The 22,964-nt window shown below is 37.8% G+C and overlaps 4 protein-coding genes across 4 annotated transcripts; 1 reads left to right on the top strand and 3 right to left on the bottom strand.

Annotated features, from left to right (window-relative positions):
• Nucleotides 1-5,622: 5,622 nt before the first annotated feature.
• On the bottom strand, nt 5,623-6,788 carry LOC124173079 (acyl-CoA-binding domain-containing protein 6). Its single transcript, XM_046552595.1, has 2 exons — nt 6,703-6,788; nt 5,623-6,621 (listed from the first exon to the last, which is right to left on the bottom strand). Exon 2 carries the CDS (start codon nt 6,611-6,613, stop codon nt 5,798-5,800), a length of 816 nt encoding a protein of 271 aa, XP_046408551.1. The 5' UTR covers nt 6,614-6,621; nt 6,703-6,788; the 3' UTR covers nt 5,623-5,797.
• Nucleotides 6,527-6,977, bottom strand: LOC124173114 (SRA stem-loop-interacting RNA-binding protein, mitochondrial-like). The gene has a single exon (XM_046552624.1). It carries the CDS (start codon nt 6,975-6,977, stop codon nt 6,720-6,722), a length of 258 nt encoding a protein of 85 aa, XP_046408580.1. The 3' UTR covers nt 6,527-6,719.
• Nucleotides 6,978-7,008: 31 nt separating this feature from the next.
• Nucleotides 7,009-10,238, bottom strand: LOC124173101 (probable methyltransferase-like protein 23). The gene is made up of 3 exons (XM_046552613.1): nt 9,982-10,238; nt 9,596-9,838; nt 7,009-7,393 (listed from the first exon to the last, which is right to left on the bottom strand). Exons 1-3 carry the CDS (start codon nt 10,081-10,083, stop codon nt 7,055-7,057), a joined length of 684 nt encoding a protein of 227 aa, XP_046408569.1. The 5' UTR covers nt 10,084-10,238; the 3' UTR covers nt 7,009-7,054.
• A 1,304-nt stretch (nt 10,239-11,542) lies between these two features.
• LOC124173090 (growth arrest and DNA damage-inducible proteins-interacting protein 1) lies at nt 11,543-17,408 on the top strand. Its single transcript, XM_046552604.1, has 3 exons — nt 11,543-12,205; nt 13,156-13,255; nt 17,068-17,408. The coding sequence occupies exons 1-3, from the start codon at nt 11,724-11,726 to the stop codon at nt 17,290-17,292; spliced, it is 807 nt and encodes a 268-aa protein (XP_046408560.1). The 5' UTR covers nt 11,543-11,723; the 3' UTR covers nt 17,293-17,408.
• Nucleotides 17,409-22,964: the final 5,556 nt, after the last annotated feature.

The raw sequence follows: 22,964 nt of genomic DNA, 5'->3' as shown, positions 1-22,964 counted from the left end.
GATTTACAGCTAAACAGCCGTTGTTGAGCAATATTAACCTACGACTTGCAGTGCACTAGTAGATCGATACCTCCACTACGTAAACGCTCAACAAATGCCCACCGAATCAAATCTGCTCATCTAGTACTATAAGGGCTGTCTAGATGAGCGGATTCTATTCGGTGGGCGATTGTTGAGCGTTTATGCAGTGGAGGTATCGAGATGCACTTACAAGGTTGTCACATATCAAAGAATTGAGGAGATTTAAAAAGGGTCTTTTAGTCTTGTTCATGGCATCAGGAAAATGTACATCATGACGTGCAAATCAATAGTACTACAGAGCTATCGGCTGGGAGAGAGTTCCCATCTCTGTCTCAGGAAGATGCAATAGATTTTCCTTTAGATATTTATCGAGTAATTCCATGTAAAATAATTTTTTGCTATTTTTAGAGAAATTAAGGCTCTGAAACTATTGAATTTTCCTACCACCAAGAAGAAAATTTCTCTGCTCAGTGCTCAGCTTAGCTGTGTTTCTCTTTTAGGGAATTTAATAATAGTAATGATTTTAATTAATCGTAGAGGGCGTAACTTGGTGGAAATCCATAATATCACGAATACAAGAATCAAGAACTTTGCTATTTCCACATAATATTTTATTAGCACCGACCATGGTTTCGTTACAGAGTAACATTATCAAGGTGTAACACCTTGGTAATGTTACTCTGTAACGAAACCATGGTCGGTGCTAATAAAATATTATGTGGAAATAGCAAAGTTCTTGATTCTTGTATTTGTGAGTAATGATTTTATTTCTGTTGGTTAGCAAGGGACATAGAAATCGTCAGGGAGAAAAGCAAAAGTGATACACAAATATAATGATACATTTTAGCAAACGGCATTGGTTTAATAGCAGAAAATTAAAAGAACACAACAGGACTCAGTAAAAATCAAATATGTACAATAAGTTCAAGTATGACAACAGTCACACGCAGATACCATAAATTCAGAAACACAATAATACGCTTTTTCAAGGAGTAAATTCTTTACATGGTTTTTGAACAGTGGCAGAGAGCTAAGTGATTTAATATCAGATGGTAATTTGCCATAGATTAATGAGGCCGAATGATGAGGACTATGAAGAGAAAGGAAAGTAGAGGCATGGCACAGGTGGATGTCAGTATGTATTATTTTGTGTGTGGTAAGGGTGCACATGGTGAGAGGAGAATATTGGGGGGTTTTGTAGGACAAATGAGGCACAATTAAGTATATAAAGGGAGGGAAGTGTGAGGATGGTATGGTTTTTGAATAAAGATCTGTCAGGGGTACGAAGAGGGAGGCGAAGCATTGCCTTAATGGTCTGCTTTTGAAGGGAAAAAATCTTTTGGGAAAGGTTGTAATTTCCCCAGAATAAAATGCCGTATGAGATGCGAGATTGGATTTTTGAGTGAAATAGGAGTTTCAGGGTGTCCAGAGCGACATTTGGGGCTAGTTTTCTGATTAGGAAGATTCCAAGAGTGATTTTTTTCATGGGTTTCTGTTTGAGGTCAGACCAGTCCAGGTTTTCATTGATTACTAAACCAAGAAACTTGACAGAATGAGATCTGATGATGATGTTATCATTTAAATGAAGTAAGATGCTGAATGTGGGTGGGTGCCTATTGTGGTGGAACTGTAGGTGAAGAGATTTATGGGAGTTTATGGTGAGTCCATTTGTTTGGCACCAATTGCTCACATATGAGATCGAGGTTTGGGAAATATTCCCAAGTTCAGCTGAATTTTTTGACTGTAAAAGACAGGAGGTATCATCAGCATAGAGAAGTACCTCACCAACTGAAATGGAAGGTGGGAGGTCATTTATAAAAATTATAAAGAGCAGGGGTCCAAATATTGAGCCTTGGGGGACACCTTGGTATACTTGAAGAGGTTTAGATAAGAGTTATGTTAGAGCCAGTGTCTGGTAGCATTATTTTACTTGCTGCTACTGGTTGGAGAGGAAAGATTTTATCCAAAGCAGGGCATTGCCCTTAATCCCTAGCCTTGAGAGTTTGGAGAATAGTATCTTATGATTGATACTATCAAAGGCCTTACTAAGATCATAGAAGATCCCTAGTGTAGCATTTCTACTATCAAGGGCCTTGTGGACGTGGCTAAGTAGCTGAAATGTGGCAGTGGTGGTGGTGGATTTCCCAGCTAGGAAACCATGCTGGGCTTGGTCTAAAAGCTCGATTGACTTAAGAAAGTTTGAGACGATTGAGAAAATTTTTGGAAAGACTAGGAAGCACTGATATTGGCCGGTAATTTTCAGGGTCAGCATGAGGACCTTTTTTGTGGATAGGGTTAACATAGGCTAATTTCAGGTAGTTGGGGAAATGACCTCCATCTAAGGTGGCATTAATTATGTGAGCTAGGGGGTCAAAATATTTGGCTGCATTCCTGATAGGGATTTCATCAAATCCTGAAGACCATTTGTTAGAGAATGTATTCAAGGGTTTGTTGACCCCAAATGGATTGGTTGGGAAGAGAAAGAAGGTCTTACGTTGCGAGGAACTGTTTGGAAAACTAGGATAGGTAGGGTGATCTTGATTTCCATTGCAAAATGTGAAGTTGAAACAGTCTGCAAATTTCAAGGGATCTGCAACTGGAGTGCTACCAAAAATGAATTCTTTCTTTATGGGTGTTTTGTGTTTTAGTTCCTCTGGTATTGCACTTAATGACATCCCAAGCAGACTTTATGTGATTAGTGGAGAAAAGGATGTAACTTTCATTGACGATTTTCCTATGGTTCCTAACACGTTTGAAGGACTTGAGGGATTGTTTATAATAAGTCATTAGACTGTTGTCCACATTTTACTGTAATATAAGCCACTCCTATTTACCGATGAGAGCTGTAATGTGTATGCATCAGAAAAACTTGAAATCACCAGTGAAGTTGTTTGTGATAGGCTGAACTGAGCAATAACTCAATGGAATGTTTGGAAGGAGAATGCAAATAAGTCAGGTGAAATGAAGATTTTTGTAAGGGAATTGGAATTTGTATTAGTAAACAGAGTTAGGATTATTGCATGAATATTTATCACAAAGGGAACCAAAGCATTGGGTTTTGAAACAAGGAATCTGTGGCTAAACATAAAAGTAGGTGTTAACAAACTGGAATGGGTGGAACAGTGTAACTTTATATGTATGTATTTGAGAAGCATTACATTGGAGAGCATGTGTTAGCAATGGAGTTAATAAATAAAAGGAAAGAGCTGCTGAGAGGATCACTTTGTGTGAGTGCAAGTAAAAGGCTAGTGGTGAGAGTGGAGTGCAGTGACGTGGAAACAGGAATTCTGAGAGGGCACAGGAAAACGGGAGACATTTGAGATGTGGGTGTGGAAAAGTTGGAGTGAGAGGAAATACAAGACGTGGACGAGGAGATAGAACTTACAGAAGAGACAGAAGGTTTGGGGTGGAGTTAGAGGGGATCTGAACACTGTGTGAGAAGGGAAAAAGCCAAGTGGGGAATTGCACTGGAAGAGCCTAAGATTTATGGATAGAATGAAAGGGGATAGCTGTTACTGTGAACTAAAGGGTGAGGTGAAACATTAGGGGGACCAGTTGGACCAGTGTGATTGGTAAAATGCTTCATAGGGTATCACATTAATATGCAGAAAACTTCAATAACAAGAATTGCATGGTTGTTATAGGTGTAGGATCCAGGGAAAAGTTGAGGAATCTTGTCCATGGCATCAGAGAATATTTATGTTATATTGCAAGAATCAAAGGAACCGCCACACTGTCCATTGGCTTAGGGCTTGCATCTGTAGTGTTCAATGGTACGGTGAATTTGGTTTTAGTACATGATATAATTTGATGAAACCATTTCACTTATCAATTAAAGAAACTTTAAGGTTTTTAAGACATCACATCGTATTTCATTGTTTAGACTTCATCATTAAGTATTTGTTACGTTTTCTCTTACAGCAAATTCTAAAAGCTACTTCTTCTGCTCCACACTTCATGTTTCTTTCATTGAAAATTTGATCGAAAGGAAAAGTTCTTTTCTGTTGGAGCTAAAGGTTGTACATATTTCTAAAAGCTGTTCAAGGAAAATTACTCTCTTATTTGTTGTGTCCATTTAAATTTGATGCTATATTTTGACTGATTTAACTGCTGTAATGAAGCTTACATGTCACTATTTTGCGTGCTCATTACGAAGAAACATTTTAAAAAAATTCAATTACATATTAATTTTTTTTCTACTCCTCTTGCAAAGATGTTATCTGATGATGAAAAGGAGAGTGTGGAGTAGTCAGGGCAAATGTTGATTTGTGTCAAGATGAAGTTGGGGAATTTTAAACCCACAAGAGATGGCTGAGGAGGGAATTATTTTTCTGTCCATTTGCCAAATTCTTTTCATGAATTGCAATTTTGGTTCCATGTGAATCCCTGTGCTGTTGTGAGTATGTTGTGTCCTCCAGCTGATTTTCATCACTAATATGCTGCCTATTTCTGGCCATAGTGGGAATGCATGAAAATACTTGTTTTTTGGTCTTAAATCCCATGACTAGGTACTTAGAAATATCTTTTAGGTTATTTATTCCTTATTGCATTCCACAGACCCTCAAACTTATAGATTTCTGAGAAAGGAAAGATAAGCCACAAGTCTTTAAGTCGACCACCTTCAACAGAGTTGAAACATGTCATTCTAGGATCAGTTGCTAAGGAATTTGATCACTTGAAAATGGTCAGAAAGCAAGCGCATCCCAATGAGTCTCTACTAATGTAATCTCATAAAGGTTATTTTTTTAGGATTTGTTTCCATTGTACATGCAGGCAGACCATGGCTGAGTTGGTGGATGTAATGATTCTTAGACTCAATAAGGAAAGAAAGGTTACCTAATAAATTCCATTGTTTTATAGGTACCGAGTCAAAAAAGTTTCTCAACAAATGGAATGGTATCACATGCATGATTATGAATGAGTTTTCACTCATCAACTGCTGTATGTTGTTCGAAGGCTACACTCAGGAAGACAGAAATTCTAACACTAATATTATATGCTCTTAACCGTGATCACCAACATCCACTGCTTAAAGGAAAAGCAAGAAATTAAAATAAAATAAATGAAACACTAAAAAAGCTGCAAGTACCCTTAACTTTTGTGACAGATAAATACACCTGATACTATTTATGTTAACTTTCTAAGGATCTTAACTTATCAAAAACCCATGACGGCATGAGCTTAAGGGAGCTAGAGTAGGTATGTTTGTAGCAAACACATAGCTTCAACTTATACAACACATATTTGGGAAGTCAATTAGATAGATTACATAAGTCTACCATTAAACTTCCAAATGAATTAATGAGTTAAAATTCCATCATCACAGCAAGACCCAGGAGTACATAAAATATGCCATGAGTCAAAGCTGAATTTTTAGTACGAGGGGGTGTGACCCCATTCTAGTGGTAGAGAAACTTTTTTGATAACACATGAGCTAATTCTCTATAGACTAAAAATCTTAATTTTGTTCATTAATTCCTCTATGAACAATATCATTAATTTAAATAACTTAGTTCAACGGCACGCTGCCATGTACATATATGTGCCAATGCTAACACTACGCAGGTTCATTTATGACTTATGGAAATAAAACTGCACCACTTAATGCAATAATCTATATTGATTTCTTAGCAACAAATACACAAGTCTTTCACTCACAGCTCCGACAAAATAAGCACAATCTAACACCAAGACAATAGGTGCATAATAAATCACAAGGCCATTGAAAGACCATATGAAATATTCCTTGATGCATGTTGGACAAATGAAGAAGGGATTAGTGAGCATTGACATGGGGTTTTTGGAAGAGTTCTGTGATATCTTCACCACATGCAAGATCCACTGGCCTCTCTCCATCACTATTCACTGCCTCAGGATCAGAACCTGCTTTTATAAGAATCTGAGCAACCTTCTTGTGTCCACAAGATGCTGCATAATGCAGAGGTGTTTGGCCTTCCAAATCCTTGCCATTTGCGAGTGCACCAGCATCCAACAACAGCTGGACGGCTTCCGCATGTCCCCTGTCCGCTGCCCAGTGGAGCGCCGTCATTCCACTCTCGTCTACTTTGTTGATTTCTTCCAAGGTGGAAATTTTGAGACTATCAGCAAAACCAACTAGATTTTCGTCCTTTGCCCAGTCAATGAGGCTCTTGTCTTCATCGGATGGACTACAAGCCGAATCTTGTGAGATGGCAGGACGACTCACTCGAACCCAACCAAATTTGCCTTGCTTCTCCCCCTCGCTCTCGTCGCTTCCTTCCAGCTCATCACTCTCATTATCCTCAACGTCTTCTTGGACTGATTCCTTCTTATCCCCTGAGCTCACTGCTGAAGCCACCAGACAAATATATCCCCGCATTGCCTCTTCTTTACTCATGCCACCCAGGGACTTCCATGCGTCCTGCTTCATTTTATTTGGTCCAAACCAACTGGTGAAAGATGATGATGATTGACATGGTCCGACTGTTGCTTGCTTATAGTGGGCATACAACTTCAGTAGTACCTCAGTGTCAAGTTTCGCTGATAAGGATCTAACCAGAGAGGCAGCATGCTCAAACGACTCTAAAAGGTCACTACTTGGAGAATAGGCCATGCTTGTCACTAAAATTACAAAAAAAAATATGAGAAAAAGCTAAGTTTACTAAAATTACTTCTCTAAATTATATCATTTGGGTACCATACATTTAACCTGGCTACCATCAATTTGATGCAGATTGGACCGAAATCTGACTTCCTTCCAACTGATGATTTGTACGATCCATGACTGCTGTTAAGGCACTTTTATTACCAAAAACTACAAACCCAAATCCACGACTAATACCAGTGTCACGATTGAAGACAACATTAGCTGATGAAACATGGCCAAATTCAGAAAAGTACTGACGTAATTCAGAATGACCAACGGTCCAAGGTAAATTTCCTACAAAAATTTTTCTTGCTGCAACTCGCCCTGCCATAATACTGGAATGCCTATTTTGCAAAATCAAACAAATATAGATGCGTAATGTACAATGTGGACAGATTATGCAATTATTTATGCTCTGGTGATTTCTAGAAGGTGAATCGTATGATCTTGCATCAGTTCCTCCACATCCAACCCTGCTTCTGCTCCTAATCCAGTTAGAGGTATGTGCTCACAGCGAAGTCTCCAACGACGAAATAAATGCTCAGCAGACCAATCTGCACTCCTCTCTTGATAGGTGCAAAGGAATTTTGCATGAGGGTTGGCTTCAAGGATAAAGGCTACTGTGGCTACAACATCTTCAAAAACTGCAGGCTCATAAAAGCAATCTGAACCAAGCAGTAAGTCAACGGGACCAAGAGAGAAAGTGTCAGCCAGGAACAGGCCCCACGTCAATCCGAGTACTCGAACCTGAAACGATTGAAAGGGACTATTAGTCACTCATTCACCCAAAGCAATGGAGCAACAATATTATATATGAACATCTAGATATTACTACTTCATCATACAACAGGAGGAGCCAGCACAAAAATGTTAACACTTATAAACATTTTTGAGAATCCTTAATTACACTAGTTCAAGTTTGAGGTGTGGTCCCAAATTCACACCTGGTGTTCCCCACCACTTGAAATGCCTAGGCATCTTCTTCATCCGTGGCGTTTTTTTTCTCCCCTCGAACCCAAAAAACTCTGCAGAAGAGGAAGATGCTTTGGTAGCTCAAGTAGAACAACTGGCATAAATTCGGGAGACCCAGTTTCTAATCTCACACAAGGCAAATGATTTTTCTTCCGAGGGATTTTTGAAGTAAACACAAAGAAAACCAAGATATTAGCACCCAAAATTTTCATGACTTCGAGTGCTAGGTATACCCATTATCTTCAATAAAATGCAAGTGTGATAAAGGGAAGTCCAACTCATTATTCAAATTCAAATCGGGTTGTCAAGTCAAGTTGCTGCAAACATGCAAACCTCTACAAAACTTCACAGCTAATGGCTCAGTTGAATATTGACAGATACAGTTGCATGCAGTACAATAGAAAGAAATTCAGATTCTTGGAGCATTCAGGCATCAGTACCTATCAAATATGTTATTTTTAATTTGCATTTTAACCACTGAATCTCGATTTTTCTCTCCTTCCTTAGGAGATAGACACAATGCAACAGAAAAGAAAGTTTCTCCAAGCTGTTTGCAGTTGCCAAAAACTGCATTATGATGCACAGTTCCCTGGCAGCTTAACAAATACAAACTGGTAGCAAATGCTAAGTTGGTTGCAGCCACAAAGGGTTTTTTCTCCTCCATCTCCAGCAGCAGAGGGGCACTCACTCGGTGACCCAAAGGTTGGTTTGGATAGGTCAGGGTAGAGCTCACCCAAGAATAAACCACAGGCATGTGATTTTCTCACACTAAGGCTAAGTTCCTTTCCCTGGCCTACCATGAGGATTTTGATTGGGGGTGTCTGCGGTGTTCAACCCAAATTTTAACCCATGAGCCCTTAATCTGCAACCAAACACTACCTAGCAGGTTACCACTCTACCTGCAGTTATAAGTAACGATATTGGTCATCCCAATAATATTTTAAATAGATTTTTAATGAACTCGTATTGCTTATATAATACTATAAACACTCAATGCAAAACTGGGGGGGGTGAGCTCAAAACTGTAAAAAAGGAAGGTACTCAGATGGCTATATGATTCTCCCACGGCTCGTCCACCTTGCAAGTAAAAATTGTCACTGTGTTGTGTGCGGGAAGGGGGAGAAATTCACTGCAGGGACCAAACCCCAGCCTCTCAACCAGAATAGCCCAAAATCACACACATATTCACTCACAACAAACAAACAATACAAGAGCCTTTGTGAGGGCTCTAGGGACCTCCACTTAGGATTCTTGTTCCACAAAAAATCGGGAATCTTCACAGGAGAATTATACTGCCATTTGAGTATCTTCCTTCCATACATTACTATAACAAACATTCAAGATAAGATCTGGTTTCCTCATGTAAAATTTTGAAAATAATTTCAACAACTTTTAAACTAAGGGAATGTGGGAAGTTGGGGAAATCAATTCTACGAACAAGTAACAGGTGATATTGTAAGAGAAAATTATGAATAAGAGATACTTAGGAGGTACATGAATCAAGAAGCACATAATGCAACCTAAATATGAACAGTCCATTTTTATACATTTAACTTCATTGAAACTGTTTTTTTTTTTTTTTGTTGATAAAGGTGTCTTGATCGTTTGACGAGACATTAGACATTAAATGCAAATTAGTGATCCTACAGCAGTGAATTCCCAAAAAAATCCTTATCAATCAAAAAGTGTACATTTTGCGGAAAAAATCTGATGGATTTCGTACCTCTGTCACAACTGAAGTATTCGTGTACATATTTTTTAATCCTTTCGCTCTCCCACATGAATGAATTTACGATAATTCTTACTCCTGGAGTTATACGTTCCAGTTTCATGCGACTAAGGGGCTTATTAGTTATTAAAATAATAGAACTGCTACATTTAATAGAAGTACTCATCCATGTAATAAAGTAATAAGTAGTAAATAGAAATCCATCCATGTACTGGCTAATCAGGCAGGTAGAGCTAATATTTCAACACCTGATCAGCAACACCGTTCGCCTCGCAGACTCTTCGACAGTGTCGCAGACTCCCAGGAAGAGTGGCACTATCTGTTAGGGTAACAACTGCACCACATTTAGCAGCAACTATTCCAGGGAGGGCGGTTCCAGCTCCAATTTCAACAACTCGTTGGCCAACTAGTTCTCTTCGATGTTCCCAGAGAAACCAAGCTAGTATGGGAGCCGAAGGCCAAGTGTAAAAGCTATAGCTGGCTTGCAGTTGCTGAAAATAAACATTACACCAATAAATCTTTGTACAAGGTGATATTTACGGAAATAAAAATATTAAGCACTATCATTAATCTTAAATTAGGCTTAAAATTTTTTAACACTACGTAAAATTAAAGGGGCACCCCCGGCAATTACCTCGGGAATGAAAACTTCCAGATACTCAGTTTCACTTTCTGATCTGTGTGAATCCGCTTTGAACACAAATTTTTTCACATGCTCAGCCACCCCATCCGACATTAGAGTTAAAGCAATTTCCAAACCATCAACGAAATTTGAGCTCTGATTTAATGAACAAATTTATCAATATCTGTACTTCTCAAGCATTTAGCACGCGCCGCTATCAGCACAAGGCCACCATCACCGAAACAGGAAAGTAGCCATTTGTAATTGCGCACGGCGACGGTTTTTCCGTTTTTTTCTGGCCGGGGCCGGGTCGCAGGTTATTTTTCCACGATCGAAGGAAAAATTTCATATTATTTTCGATTTCGTTATTACTTTTCTCTTTCACAGCTTCAATTCAATTTAATTAGAAGTCTGCCCGACGCCTCAATACATTAGCTCAATTCTTTATTTTATAATTTCAGGTTGAACTCTGCGAAATAACGTGTTCCCATTCCCTTTAGATCCCTATCCTTAACCGTCCGTAACAGATAAAACCATGAACATACATTTATATTCATGGATAAAAGTATATAATTTCTGAAATAGACAACCAATCATTCTCTCAGTCATTTCCAATCATTTTTTCCATATAATGATAGTACATATTTTAACTTCTACGCAGATACACCATTAATATTTTAATTTCTAATTAAAAGTGAAAATATTATTGCAATGCAAAAATTGGCGTGCGTGGATATCTTCACTCTTCATCAAGGATTTGTAATAGTAAATAATCGGTATATTAATTCTGAACCTTAGCATTCCATATATATCCATTAACAGTGAAACGAGAGGTATATGTGAGAGAACGGGGGATCTAATGAGAAATTGATGTAGTACCATTATTTTCAAGGTACATACTCTTGCATTCCATTAATTTGTGGCTAGGCATACAAGCGATGAAATTGATTCCCAATAGCAGAAAATTTTCTCGGGTTTTCCACCGGTTGATGTCGTCCATGTCTCCCGACGTTTCGATCAGCAAGTCGCGGATCGAAACGTCGGGAGACATGGACGACATCAACCGGTGGAAAACCCGAGAAAATTTTCTACAACTGATACGCCGGGAAAACCAAAGATCATACATGATTCCCTATAAATAGCGGCAATTTTTCTCCTTATTTGCCATCACAATGGAAATTTAAATTGGCTTTACTCACCGTTTACTATAGATGTGCAATACTCTGGCATCGAATGAAAACTCTATATATGTTCGTTACAAGTTTTAACTGTGTTTGAAATTATTATAAATGTCAATTACCCTGAAAAATCATCATCACAGTCATAACTATCGCCATGGTATTTATTGTTTTTCGCTGACGGTTTGAATGTCAAGCATCCATGGATACTGCCTTGGAGGTTATAAATGATGAATAAAGAAAATAATGAAATAAATGGGAGGATTGAAACAAAAAATTGTGATTTGCCTGGATTTTCCGTATTTTAATGAAATATAGTTTATTAACTATAATTGTGGCTAAACTGCAACTTTCAAATTCACCGCTGGCCCGCTTTTGCGTTTTTGCGTCTTTTGTTTGTTTATTTCGTTTATGTTTTCTGCTTCCATGCTGGGATTCGTGTTGTGCTTATATGAAGGTTGTAAAGTATTCATCATGTATAAATCCATGAATATTAAAAACTAGCAGTGATACGCTCGAACTTGCGTGTTTGTAGTATTTCGAGGGAATTGGTGCCGAGTGCGTAAAATTTATACAATGGCTGGATTTGTAATACGTGCGTGCTGGCGAAGTGGTGAGATCGTTCCATCTAAGTATGTGAATACCAGAATGTTTCAATGCGGGCAAATAGTTCTTAGCCAAGAAACCAAACTCGAAATTCTGGAGAATGCTTCTGAGGCCGTAACTTATGAAGAGGATTCAAGTCGTGAGGAATCCGATAACATTATGGTCAAAAGAAATAAATCTGGTTTAGCTCCTCAACATCGAAATATCGTTCATGGAAAGCCACCGTACGAAGAGCCGATAACATCATTTCATGAGAGCATTTCGTATCGCCGAAGAATTTTTGGTCGTTACGGAATAAGTAGTGGAATCGATCCTGGAATCTTATGGCCAACAAGAGAAGAATTGCAAGACAAAATTGACTACGAGAAAGTTGCTTACCCAGATACTCTTCACGAAATGATAGCGAGGGCGAAATTGAAGAAATCAAAAGAAATTGAAGCCATAAAAAGGAGGTTTGTGAGATAAATCTTTTCTAACATCATTTTTCAATCTTATTAATTTTCTGTGACGGGTTTATGTTTCTGATGCAGAAGTCAGGAGCAAATTACAGAACTGTGCAACAACAAGAACAACTTTGTTACTTATTCGGGCCTCAGAAATTTTCACTGTTGTAACTGATAGTAGTCGAAGTATTCCTTAAGGAATTATTATATCATTTCTCTTCGGAATACTCTTACTCAGCGGAATTTTCTGCATTATTTCGCATAAGCATGTAATAATTAGTTTATTTTTTACGAGGAACAATTTCTCAGAGATGTACTTATTTTTAATTTCTTGGGGAATTATGCTGGATTTTTTTAAGCTTTCAGTTAGAAAAAAACTGTAGCATACAAATTTGTCTGATAAATCCCCATCATTTTGTATAAGATTCCATTTTATAATAGTATTAGTTTTAGAAGAGTCATCCTTATGTTGTCTCCAAGTCAGTGACTCAGGATGAGTATGAATCCCTTAAATGGGCCTTCCCCTCTACTGTATATGTATTATTTCCTTAATATTTGAGGTTTGTTGGCGTACTATTCCCTCAACCATTTGTTTTTACTCATGAATTTTTAAAACAATATATGGCTATTGTTGTGTTATTAACTTTTTCATGTGATCATTTTTTGTCTGCAGAAATTGTACATATCTAATTATCAATCCGCAAGTGCCTATTCTTCCTACGCCTTATATAGGCAGGACATTTTTTTGTGGCCTACTCTGAGGGGCCCATTTTGGAGGGTTTTTTGGACTCTTTGGTCCCTCCCTGCAGCATTTTAGTCTTACCTAGTACATATATCCATTGTAACTTTACTCTGCTCCTTCTCTTGCAATTGCCTGGCATATATGTACCCAATTTTGATGAATGTGTGGTTACTCCTTCAGTTGACATTACTATTGTCATTTTCTTGACTATTTTCAGGGAGGAAGAAATTAATGCCAAAGCAGAAAAGTTGGAGCAGTGGAAACGTGATTTGAAGCAGAAAATTCAAAAAAATCTTTCAGAAGCACAAGCTGCTAAGGTATGCTCATAAATAGCTTCAAATGCTGTCATTATATGTATGTACTTCCTGTAATTTTCTGTTTATTGCATTCAGTTTTTTTCACCAAAATTCATCAGACATGTTGGGTGTTTACTACTCATGATGTACTTTTTTCTCCTTGAAGATTGAGCAAGTAACTGAATGCATTTTATGCATGCTACAAATATATTTTCTCATTATTAATTTTCATTTGACTATTGTCCACATTGGACGTAATAAAGTGGGAACAAGGAGTTTCCTTTGAGGGTCATCTCATCACTGAAATCTTGGATTTCAAATTCTGTCTCATTGTTAGAATTGAATGTCACGGAAGTGCTAGCGGTAGTGTGCACTTGGAGGCACAAACGTCATCACGGTCTTCCTTCACACTTGGGTTATGTTTTTCCTAGTGCTCGACAGGAAAATCTGTACCTACTCGCAGTATTTGTTAGGTGACCTTTACATTAGCAACTATTTGTTACGTAAGTTATGCGCATACGTATGTATAATCAAATAGAGGTGGACAATGATATTATGACATAATTGTTAGTGTTTTTACTGAGCATTAATTTTATTACTTACTAGAAGCCAATGACACTCTGAGCTGAACAAAAAATTTTTTTTCTGGTAATTTTGCCCAAACCTCAGCACTGGTTTAGCAATCGCCCACTATGTTATAGTTTGCAGAGAGTTTGTCTTCAGAATATGTTTTTAAAGTTTATTGCTTGCGGCATAAATGGTGGGTTCAAATCTGTGAAATGTAATAATTTAAAGAGGAGAATTAATTAGAACCAGTATAATTGGTGGAGTTCCTTCCTTGGATCTTGAGCACTTCCATTTGTTCTCCATATTCATTAGACATATCACTGCCTGTTCTACAGTCTCCATCTTCCGAATAGTCTGATGTTAATTCACCATGATTTGATTCCAATTAGTCAATTTTTGTAAGCTCTCAAATAATACGTGGAGGATGGTGATGAAGTCTATGCTACAGTTTGGGGCTTCTAGAAAATCTACTTGTAGATGATGATTGAGTCTGACTGGGCAGTGGGAGTGATTTGAAAAGAGCTAATGGAGGCAAGGGAAATGGGCTTATGCCCACCAAAAGCCTGCGGAAATGTTTGATGGATGAGCTGTTGCAAAAATTAATGCCAAAGAGGAAACTCTAAAGGCTATTTCCCTTCCTAATACAGGCATCCCCCGAGTTACGTAAGAGATGCGTTCCGGCAGACTATGCGTAAGTCGAAATTTACGTAAGTCGAACCTTTGCGTTGGCGCTTCAGAGATTGCTGTATAACAAGTTGTATCGTACAGGAATGAGCGCAACCACATACGCCACCACATCCATCGCTAGAACTGCAAATTTTCACGTTGATTATTGACTTGGGATTTGTAAGCGATTTTTCTACAGAAATTAATGAAATTTCCTTCGAGGAATGACAAAAATGGGTCACTTTGTTATTTTTAGCACGTAAAAAACTCTATAACTATTCGATATTTTTTCTACCATAGGTTGTACAAGCGAATATATACTTCTTCGCGCTCGCATTCGAAAATTAACGTAATCATTTGAAATACGGTTATCGCTTACGTAAGTACGGATTTACGTAAGTCGAGACATACGTAACTCGGGGGATGCCTGTACATGGAATGTTTCTCATGGAGGAATCAAAGTTATCCCTGCCAACATTTAAGTCAAGGATGACATTATGTTCCAAAGAGATGAAGTCTGATGGTTCTGCTACTTGGTTCATCTATTAACTGTTCATCTCAATATGTGCAAAGTTACTGGAGGAAGCTATGCTTTCCACTTATATTTTTCGGTTTCCAAAAATAATACATGGTAGATTGAAAAAGCATCAAATTGATTCTCGTGGTTGTTGGTGAGGCATTAGGGTTTCCTGAAGTTTCATCTTGAGACAAAGGCAAAACAGTGGGTTCCCACCTTCCTCCTCTCCTCCTTATATTCCCTCCTTCTCTGGCTATTCCCTTCCCCTTATATGTACACATTTATGGCATTTACCTCGGGCTTGGTCTCCAACTATCTTCATTGTTATCACCATAATAGCGTACCTGTCTCACTAGTTTCTGTCACCAGTTCTGTGCTTTTGAGTAAATTCTGAATCCAAGGGAAACTGGAAAAGCAAGAAGTAACTGAGCTGTTCATCACTTATCGGCGACACAGCTTTGCCGTACCGATTTTCCATAGGGCATATTCTTTCAATGTTCCATCAGTTGCGTGGAGGTAAAATACATTCGTTACTCATGCATGGTATTCGTAACAAGAGTTAACACTCCAGCCCTCTTGAATCTATCTCGCACCTCTTCTTACTGGGTGGGAAAGGGTCGAAAGGTGCTCTTCCGTATGCTGGCTTTTCCCTCCATTAAAAAAACATCAGTGGTTACGTAGGCCGTATGATTCCTAGCAATTTATAGTAGTCATCTGTTTCATTTACAAACTCGACTGGGATTTGTTACGTGCTCCCTTTGAAGCTTGGCTTGCGGACGCGTGGACATATTTGGCAAGAGCTTGGGAAGGAGTCCTGTGCCTGCGTGCTCCAACTGAATTATGTGCTTTGAGTTTATTTATCAGTGGTAGTTGCTTTTGTTTCTCATAATCATAATTTCTACTAACGATACTCTAAAACATGGTTGGACTCAAATCAAGCAATTGTAGACAAAAATACATGTCAGATATTTTCCGGTATTATTTGGTTGGGTATGGTATGGTATTTTGAAGGAGGTGACCGACAGCTTAGGTCATTTACGCCATTAGGAAAGGGTAGGTAAGGAAGGGTGGAGAGAAACACGGCATCGGCAGTAGCCTGCTCTTAATGAAAAGCGCCAAGGGGAGCACAAGATAACGTCCCATCTGACGGACAGAGTGTTGCCCTTGAAATGTTCTCCACACAAGCAGGGATTGGGCAGTCTCTGAAAATCCTCTGCCACTGCTAGGATTTGAACCCAAACCCACGGGTTGGGAAGCCAACACTCTAGCTGCCACACCAATCTGATCCCCGATTTGGCTGGGTATTCAAATACTGTGCATTCAAGCTGACTTTTTCTATAATTTGTTTTCTTACGAGATTACACATATTACTGCAAAGCACACAAAAATTCACCTGCACTTGTGGCTTGGAAATGGAATTTTTTTAGGCTGCCCTATGGCCTGGTGGAATGCTGTCTTCAATTACAATGCCTTATAGTCCGCAAATTTCTGCACTGGGGAATGATGCCTTGGTAGCACTGGCTAAAGCACAAATTGTGCGAATATTCCACAGAGGAAAAAATCATTCACCTTGACCGGGATTCGAACTCGGATATCCCGACTTCCCGTTCAGTGTTTCAGCCAGTTTAGTTAGTTACCCAGGCATCTTCCTCCCCTGTGGAAATTTGTGGAGGACTATACTGGACAAGATAGTGTGGACTGCTGGGTAGATAGTGCGACTAGCAGTCCAATATCCAGAATTCCAAGGTGGGGAAAGATTCCTCGATAGCTAAACTGGCTAAAGCACTCGACCATTAATCGCGAGATCCTGGTTCGAATCCCGGTCATAGCAAATGATTTTTTTCCTTGTGGAATATTTGCACAATTTGTGCATTATGGGTGACTCAGTAAAGTTTTCACCTTGCAAGTCCAGGTGAACTTAAATGCAATCTATGTATGTGTGTACTGTGACTGTTGAAAAGCACCATCAGGAATTGGTTGCATTTTTGGTAATTCTATTTTTTTGGTCTGAATCTGAGAAACGTGTAAATATTACTGGTTCTGACTTGATCTTGAGGGTATGAAATTTCTTTCTGTTGTTCAGGCGAAGAAGGAGAGGCTGCTGGAAGAAGTCCGTCAGCATTTTGGCTTCAAGGTTGACCACAGAGACCAGCGATTCAAGGACCTGCTGGAACAAAAGGAGAAGGAAGAGGCGAAACGAGCCAAAGCGGAGAAGAAAAAGTTGAAGGAGGCGAGAATGCTCGCGAGGTTAGCTGGAGGATCTTCTCCAAGTGCAGAAGCGTCGTCACCTCCTGAAAAAGTGAAGTGATCCAGGAGAGCCAGTGGCAGACCATTGTATGTCCTTGTCTCTCAAATGTTTTTAAACACATTTGAGAGTATCTGTATTGTTTAGTTACTTGCAATAAATGTTTTTGTTTTCTTTAATATTTTTGTGGTAGTGTTTAGTTTAGTAGACAGAGGCAACATCGTCTCCTGATTATTATGCTATAATGTGCTGGGGCCTGTCAAAAATCATATATAATTTATCTCAATTTATAGGGATGTGCGAGTACTCGAAAATTCAAGTCGAGTCAAGTAGTTAGTAATAAAATGAAATTAGTGATAATTCATTGAAACCCAGGTCGCACTCTAAAAAAGAAGTGGTATTTAAGTAATTGTGTGATATCCAGGAAAACTTATAATGAAATACCATAAAGTTAATCAAGAGTTAGTGAATTTTATGTACCCCCAGTCCTTAAATTATGAATTTTGTAGGATTGAGGATGAAAAAAAGCCAAACAACACCCATCTTTGTCTCCAGGATCTGCTAGATCTGATATCCGAGATAGGCTGAAAGATAGTCAATTTGCAGTCTTCTTAGGCCACCATGGATGGCACTTCTGCTTCTGATAATCCCTGCAGCTTATGGCCATGCCAAATCAGAAGTGTGATAACAAGACTGAGAAATTTAGGATATCGAAGAATATGGAAGTGAAATTGCATACATTTGTATTATCAAATGGTAAGAAAATTTTTGAGTGAAAAATTTTGCTATGAAGAGGTCAATTTCATAGCTGGAGCCCCTGTGTAGACTTTGTCAATGAGAGGGAATGGTTATTATAGAGGTTTGTTATGAGATTATTTTGTAGATGCATTATGTACAGGAAGGGCTTGATGCTTAGAATTTGTTGTACGGAGGTTTTTTAAAAATTTTGAATGATGGAGAATTGTTACAAAGGGATTTTACTATACATATTTGCATGATAGGCCCAGTGGCTAGTAGCAGTTTCAGGAGAGAGAAACTGTAATACAGGAAGGAAGTATGGAATGGGCACTCGTGGCCGATTGAAATCTGAAGCCTTTCTTCTCTTGATACCATGTTGTAGTCATGGAAATATGGATTAATCCACATAAATGAGGTTTTTCCCTGCACTGACTTGAATTTTTGAGGATACCTGGCAAATTTCATGCCTTTACAAAGGTATGGACAAAGCTCACATATTTTCAATCCAATTTTAGAAGTTTGTCAATGACAATCTCTCAAGCTTTAAGAGGCCTTCTCAATCACTTCCATTCTCAGTGCAGGCTTCAAGGTTTTACTAAAAAAATTCTCTCTCTCTTGCCTGTGCACTGTTTCCTTTTAAAAGTTTCTGCTGTTACTGCAAGAGTACGAGGATTATGGAAAGAGTTCTTAAATTCCTTAATTAAGCGTCTTTTTATGAAGAGAAGTCCTGTAGTTGTCCTCTTAGTCTAATAAAAATATTTTGTACAAAAACATAATTGACAACGAATCCTATTGTCAGTTGAAGGGTGTCCATAAATGTTAGGTCATGATTATCTTGATGGTACACACTCTCCTCTTCAGAATTAAAAATACAGGCTTCTCCATTCTTTCTATGGAAAGTTACACAATTTTTATAACAGATATTTGCATGTTATCCATCAAATCTAAGATTATCTTTAGAAACAATGTAATGAAGCATTGTATTTTAAATTACCAATCCATAATGTCTTGCCCCAGCTAGCGCTTGGATGCAGGACATCAGGAGTGTAGTACTTGTAAGTACTTATTTGAATAATTATTATCTCAGCTGGTAGAGGTAAACTGCTCCATCTCTATTCATTTTTGGCCACAATTATCAACACTATGTAGAATTTGTGAAATTAAGAAGAAATATGCTTATGGGAAGTACTGGATAGAAAGGGTTCCAAATAATTCTGTGAGCTAAATATTAAAATTTTAACACTTGTCAGCATTACTTGATTTTTCTCTCATAGCATGTTGACAATTACATAGCACATCACTACGGTGAATTTATATGAGTTAACATGAGAACTCTATGTGGTACTTCTTAAAGCAGTTCTTTTGATTCTCATGTCTTAACATTAATATTGGCTGGTGCCATGGATGATATTCCCTGATTTTTCCTTGACCAATTGCAGGTCCCTGACCTGTGACCAGCTCTTCTCATTACATAGTTGTTTCAGGCGTGATTTTATGGAATCTACTTGACATAATGAAAAGTAAACAAAGTTTTCTTTACTTTTCATTAAAGCACTTCTTATTCTGGAAGTTTATTAAATAATTATTGAATAGTATATACGTAGTAAGGTGACCAAATCCAGCCTTTCTATTATTGAAAGTGTGGTTTGCCTCTTATGTGAAATTACTTGCAACTTTCAGGCTTTAATACACATTCTTATAAGAATACTTTTTGTAGTTTAATTGTCTTTTAAACCTATATAAGCAAAAGATACGGAAACGGATCCTGATGATGGGTTAACGAATATGAAGGTTTCTGTGGCTCGATTTTAATGAAGATATAGCTCTTCTTGGCTACTGTCTGTCCATATTTCTTCTGGAATACAGTTTCAGTGACAATGCAGTAGCTTTCTCCGCGACCGGAAGGAGTTAACTGCAATGCCACCAAAACTGTCACCCAGAAGAAATATGGAATAATGGGGAGTAAATCTGAGAAGGGCTACTAATGCTTGGCATTAAATGTATTATTCTTCTCTGACTAACATATCTGATGATTAGTCATGAAATATGTAGGATTCAACAGAATATCCAGCTCATAGTATCGAGGAGAATATTCTGCTCCTCCCCCTCTAGCCTTTGCTTTTTCCCTTCCCTGCACCCTCAATCTTCGAGGATTTTCTAATTTTAAATTACGTGCAACATTCAGGCTTTAATTCATCAAATATCAGAATATTCTTATTTGAAAGCTTTTTGCAATTTTATTGTCTTTTAAACCTATGTAAGCAAAAGATACATGGATCCTGATGATGTTTCAAAGGCATAAAAGTTTAGGGAAGGCTACAAAATTCATTCAAATACTAATATTTAAATTTGGGAATTTATGAATTGCACTAAGTAATACCTTCATGAAAGTTTATTGCAATATGCTCAATTACTTATTGACCCCATTGCATGTTTCCATTTTTCAAATATTGCTGAAAATAATGATTCTGTAAATTTTACAGTTCAAAATGCAGTGCTTATTTTTTTACAACAACATTCAAAGGGAAAAAACGGTTCAGGAGGCATTATTAATTTTACTATTTAAACTTTCACGTTGATATCTTCATTGTTATAATCGTTACAGTGGCAGTTACCATAAAAGTAAGAAGTTGATGAAACTAAATGGACCAAGAGTACACAATTAAAGTTAATAATACCAGCGTAATTCTTTGTGAAGAAAACCATTGCACATATACATTATGTATATGTGTACTTTTAAATAATTTTCTTGAAAGCATTAAGGTCTCTCTTTGTGGCAACAGGGGGAGAATTTGGCAGCTGAGTATTTGATTACTATTTCCACTACCATTGAGGATTATGACAAAGCTGCTTATTGAAACCTATCCCAAAAGAAGGTCTAAAATTAAGGGGAAATAATAATCAATTCTACAAAAAAGTAGAATGCAACTGAGAATCGTTTGAGTATGGCCAACAAAAGGGAAGGCCCCCTTAAAACCGTTCATTCTCAAGGTGTTATGTAATAATTTGTTCCAGCCATATTTGGTTGGGGCAAATCATCTCCTGCCTTAGGTGCAACATGTGACTTGTTGTTGTCGAGGAAAAATTTATGAATTGTCTCCAGAGATTTTGATTCATCTTCTTAATTTGAGCCTAAATAACATTTAACAATGAATTTAGGCTCAAATTCGTGAAATCTTCTTGATTTGAGCAATATCATCTGCTAAGTGAATTCTAATACATTTATCATCCATCAAAAGTGACTACATATCTTATGTTAGTAATCGTCAATATCTGTACAAGAAACACCCCCATGTAACAAAATATTTTCATAGACCCTAGATGTTTGCTAGAAAGAGGTGAAACTGTATCCATGTTATAATATTACCTGATGGAGAATCTAGTGGAAAGCTGCATCAAACCAATCTTCAGGTTGTTGACCATAAATGATGATGACTTCTTTTAGGAAAAGTTGTACTTATGTACAGAATTCCATTTGATCCAACATGTTATTTGTCCCTTTTGCGAAAATTGAAAAAAAAAACTTAAAAATGAAGTTTAAGTTATTGTGTTTGCCATAAATTGTCATCATAATCATAAGTCAATAATAAAGAATGGTTTGATGCAGATTTCCATTCTGTCCTCTTATCAGCCAGCCTTTTGTATTATCCTCTTTAACATATGGAATAGCCTATTCTTAGAGATCTGTGAAAGTGGTTTTATATTTTGCTAAAATTCACTTTAAAACTATGTGATTTTGGTGTTATAGAAAATATTGGCGGTGTTATTATCTTGTTAAAATTGATCAAATGGTACTGAAATTTGTTTTCAGTTTCATTGCATTGATTTAGACCAATAACACTATATTTAAGCTGTTACTGCTTCTTTTTCCCTATAATCAGAATGCATTCTTGGCGAACATGATCGGCAAATCCCCACAACACTTCATGTATGTACTTCGAGTGCCTTTCCCGAATTTTCGGATTATCAAGTTTCTTTACACTAATTCCAGCATTTAAAAATGCTTCTGTAGCAGGGACAGCAAACTCCTCTTTTGCCTCCTTCACTCTCTTTGACTGAGTAACTGTCTGTTCAAATGATAGCTGTTGTTTTGTGGGTCCCCTTTCTTTCGCACCTTCATGTGTATCGCAATGGATGTGCTTTAACAAGGTGTCATGTTTTTCAGATTCGAGTCTTTTATCCCAAAATTTACTCAGTACTTAATACTTCGTCTCTCTCGCCCTGGTATGAACGATAACACTAGGTTTTCAGCATTTTAAAATTCCTTTGCTTGATATTTGAAGCCATTGCTGTGATTAAAAAGTCCAAACACGAGTCATGACCAATCATGACAGTGTTTTCAAACCGAGTGCTGTGTAGCTATGTTATAACCATAAGTAATAACTGATTTACATTTTGACCAAAATTTTTCATGTCATGGGCTCCCTTTTGATGGCCCTCACCTAGGTGCCGAGGGAAGGTAGCTTCAACAAAATCGCTTAGTATTGATTACAGCTGTTGTCAGTCGGTCAAGAAAGGCCGTGAAAGAAGCACGCATAACCAGGAATGGCAATAGAAGCTAAACGAAAGTCAAAACTAGTAAAATGTCAATAGTTTTGTTCCCGGGAGCGAAATGTAGAAATGAAACAAATTGCATTTAGACCCTGGGAGCTAAACTCAGCGTGGAAACGAAATCGGAGTCGATACTACTTCGGGCTGAAAGTAAAGTAAAACTCTGGAATGAAATGAAATGCAGAGAATGTTTCACAGCGAAGGAACCACGTGCTCCACCCTCAAACAGGTTAGTGTCGACCCACACACCAAATACAAAATACGTATGATTGAATGAAGTAGAGGCTCGGCCTACCGCCATTAGATGCACACTCCTACTCATATTTTTACCACTGAAAGGAGAATGGTGAACGAGAACTGGCCATCCGATTTTTAAGCGCAACATTTTTAACTCACCACACATATGTCAAATGTAATAGGTCTAAGCTATTCTCTCTTATATCTCG

This window comes from Ischnura elegans, chromosome 1 (assembly GCF_921293095.1).
Source record: "Ischnura elegans chromosome 1, ioIscEleg1.1, whole genome shotgun sequence".
NCBI lineage: Eukaryota > Metazoa > Arthropoda > Insecta > Odonata > Coenagrionidae > Ischnura > Ischnura elegans.
This window is presented reverse-complemented; position numbering and strand designations above follow the sequence as displayed.

Bases quoted from the DNA above. Each gene is read 5' to 3' on its own strand.
- LOC124173079 (XM_046552595.1), bottom strand. From the start codon at position 6,613: ATGGCCTATTCTCCAAGTAGTGACCTTTTAGAGTCGTTTGAGCATGCT.
- LOC124173114 (XM_046552624.1), bottom strand. From the start codon at position 6,977: ATGGCAGGGCGAGTTGCAGCAAGAAAAATTTTTGTAGGAAATTTACCT.
- LOC124173101 (XM_046552613.1), bottom strand. From the start codon at position 10,083: ATGTCGGATGGGGTGGCTGAGCATGTGAAAAAATTTGTGTTCAAAGCG. The intron at 9,839-9,981 runs GTAATTGCCGGG...GTTTATTTTCAG, and splicing joins TGGAAGTTTTCATTCCCGAG to CAACTGCAAGCCAGCTATAG. The intron at 7,394-9,595 runs GTGTTGAAATAT...CAATCGTTTCAG, and splicing joins CGAACGGTGTTGCTGATCAG to GTTCGAGTACTCGGATTGAC.
- LOC124173090 (XM_046552604.1), top strand. From the start codon at position 11,724: ATGGCTGGATTTGTAATACGTGCGTGCTGGCGAAGTGGTGAGATCGTT. The intron at 12,206-13,155 runs GTTTGTGAGATA...GACTATTTTCAG, and splicing joins ATTGAAGCCATAAAAAGGAG to GGAGGAAGAAATTAATGCCA. The intron at 13,256-17,067 runs GTATGCTCATAA...TCTGTTGTTCAG, and splicing joins CAGAAGCACAAGCTGCTAAG to GCGAAGAAGGAGAGGCTGCT.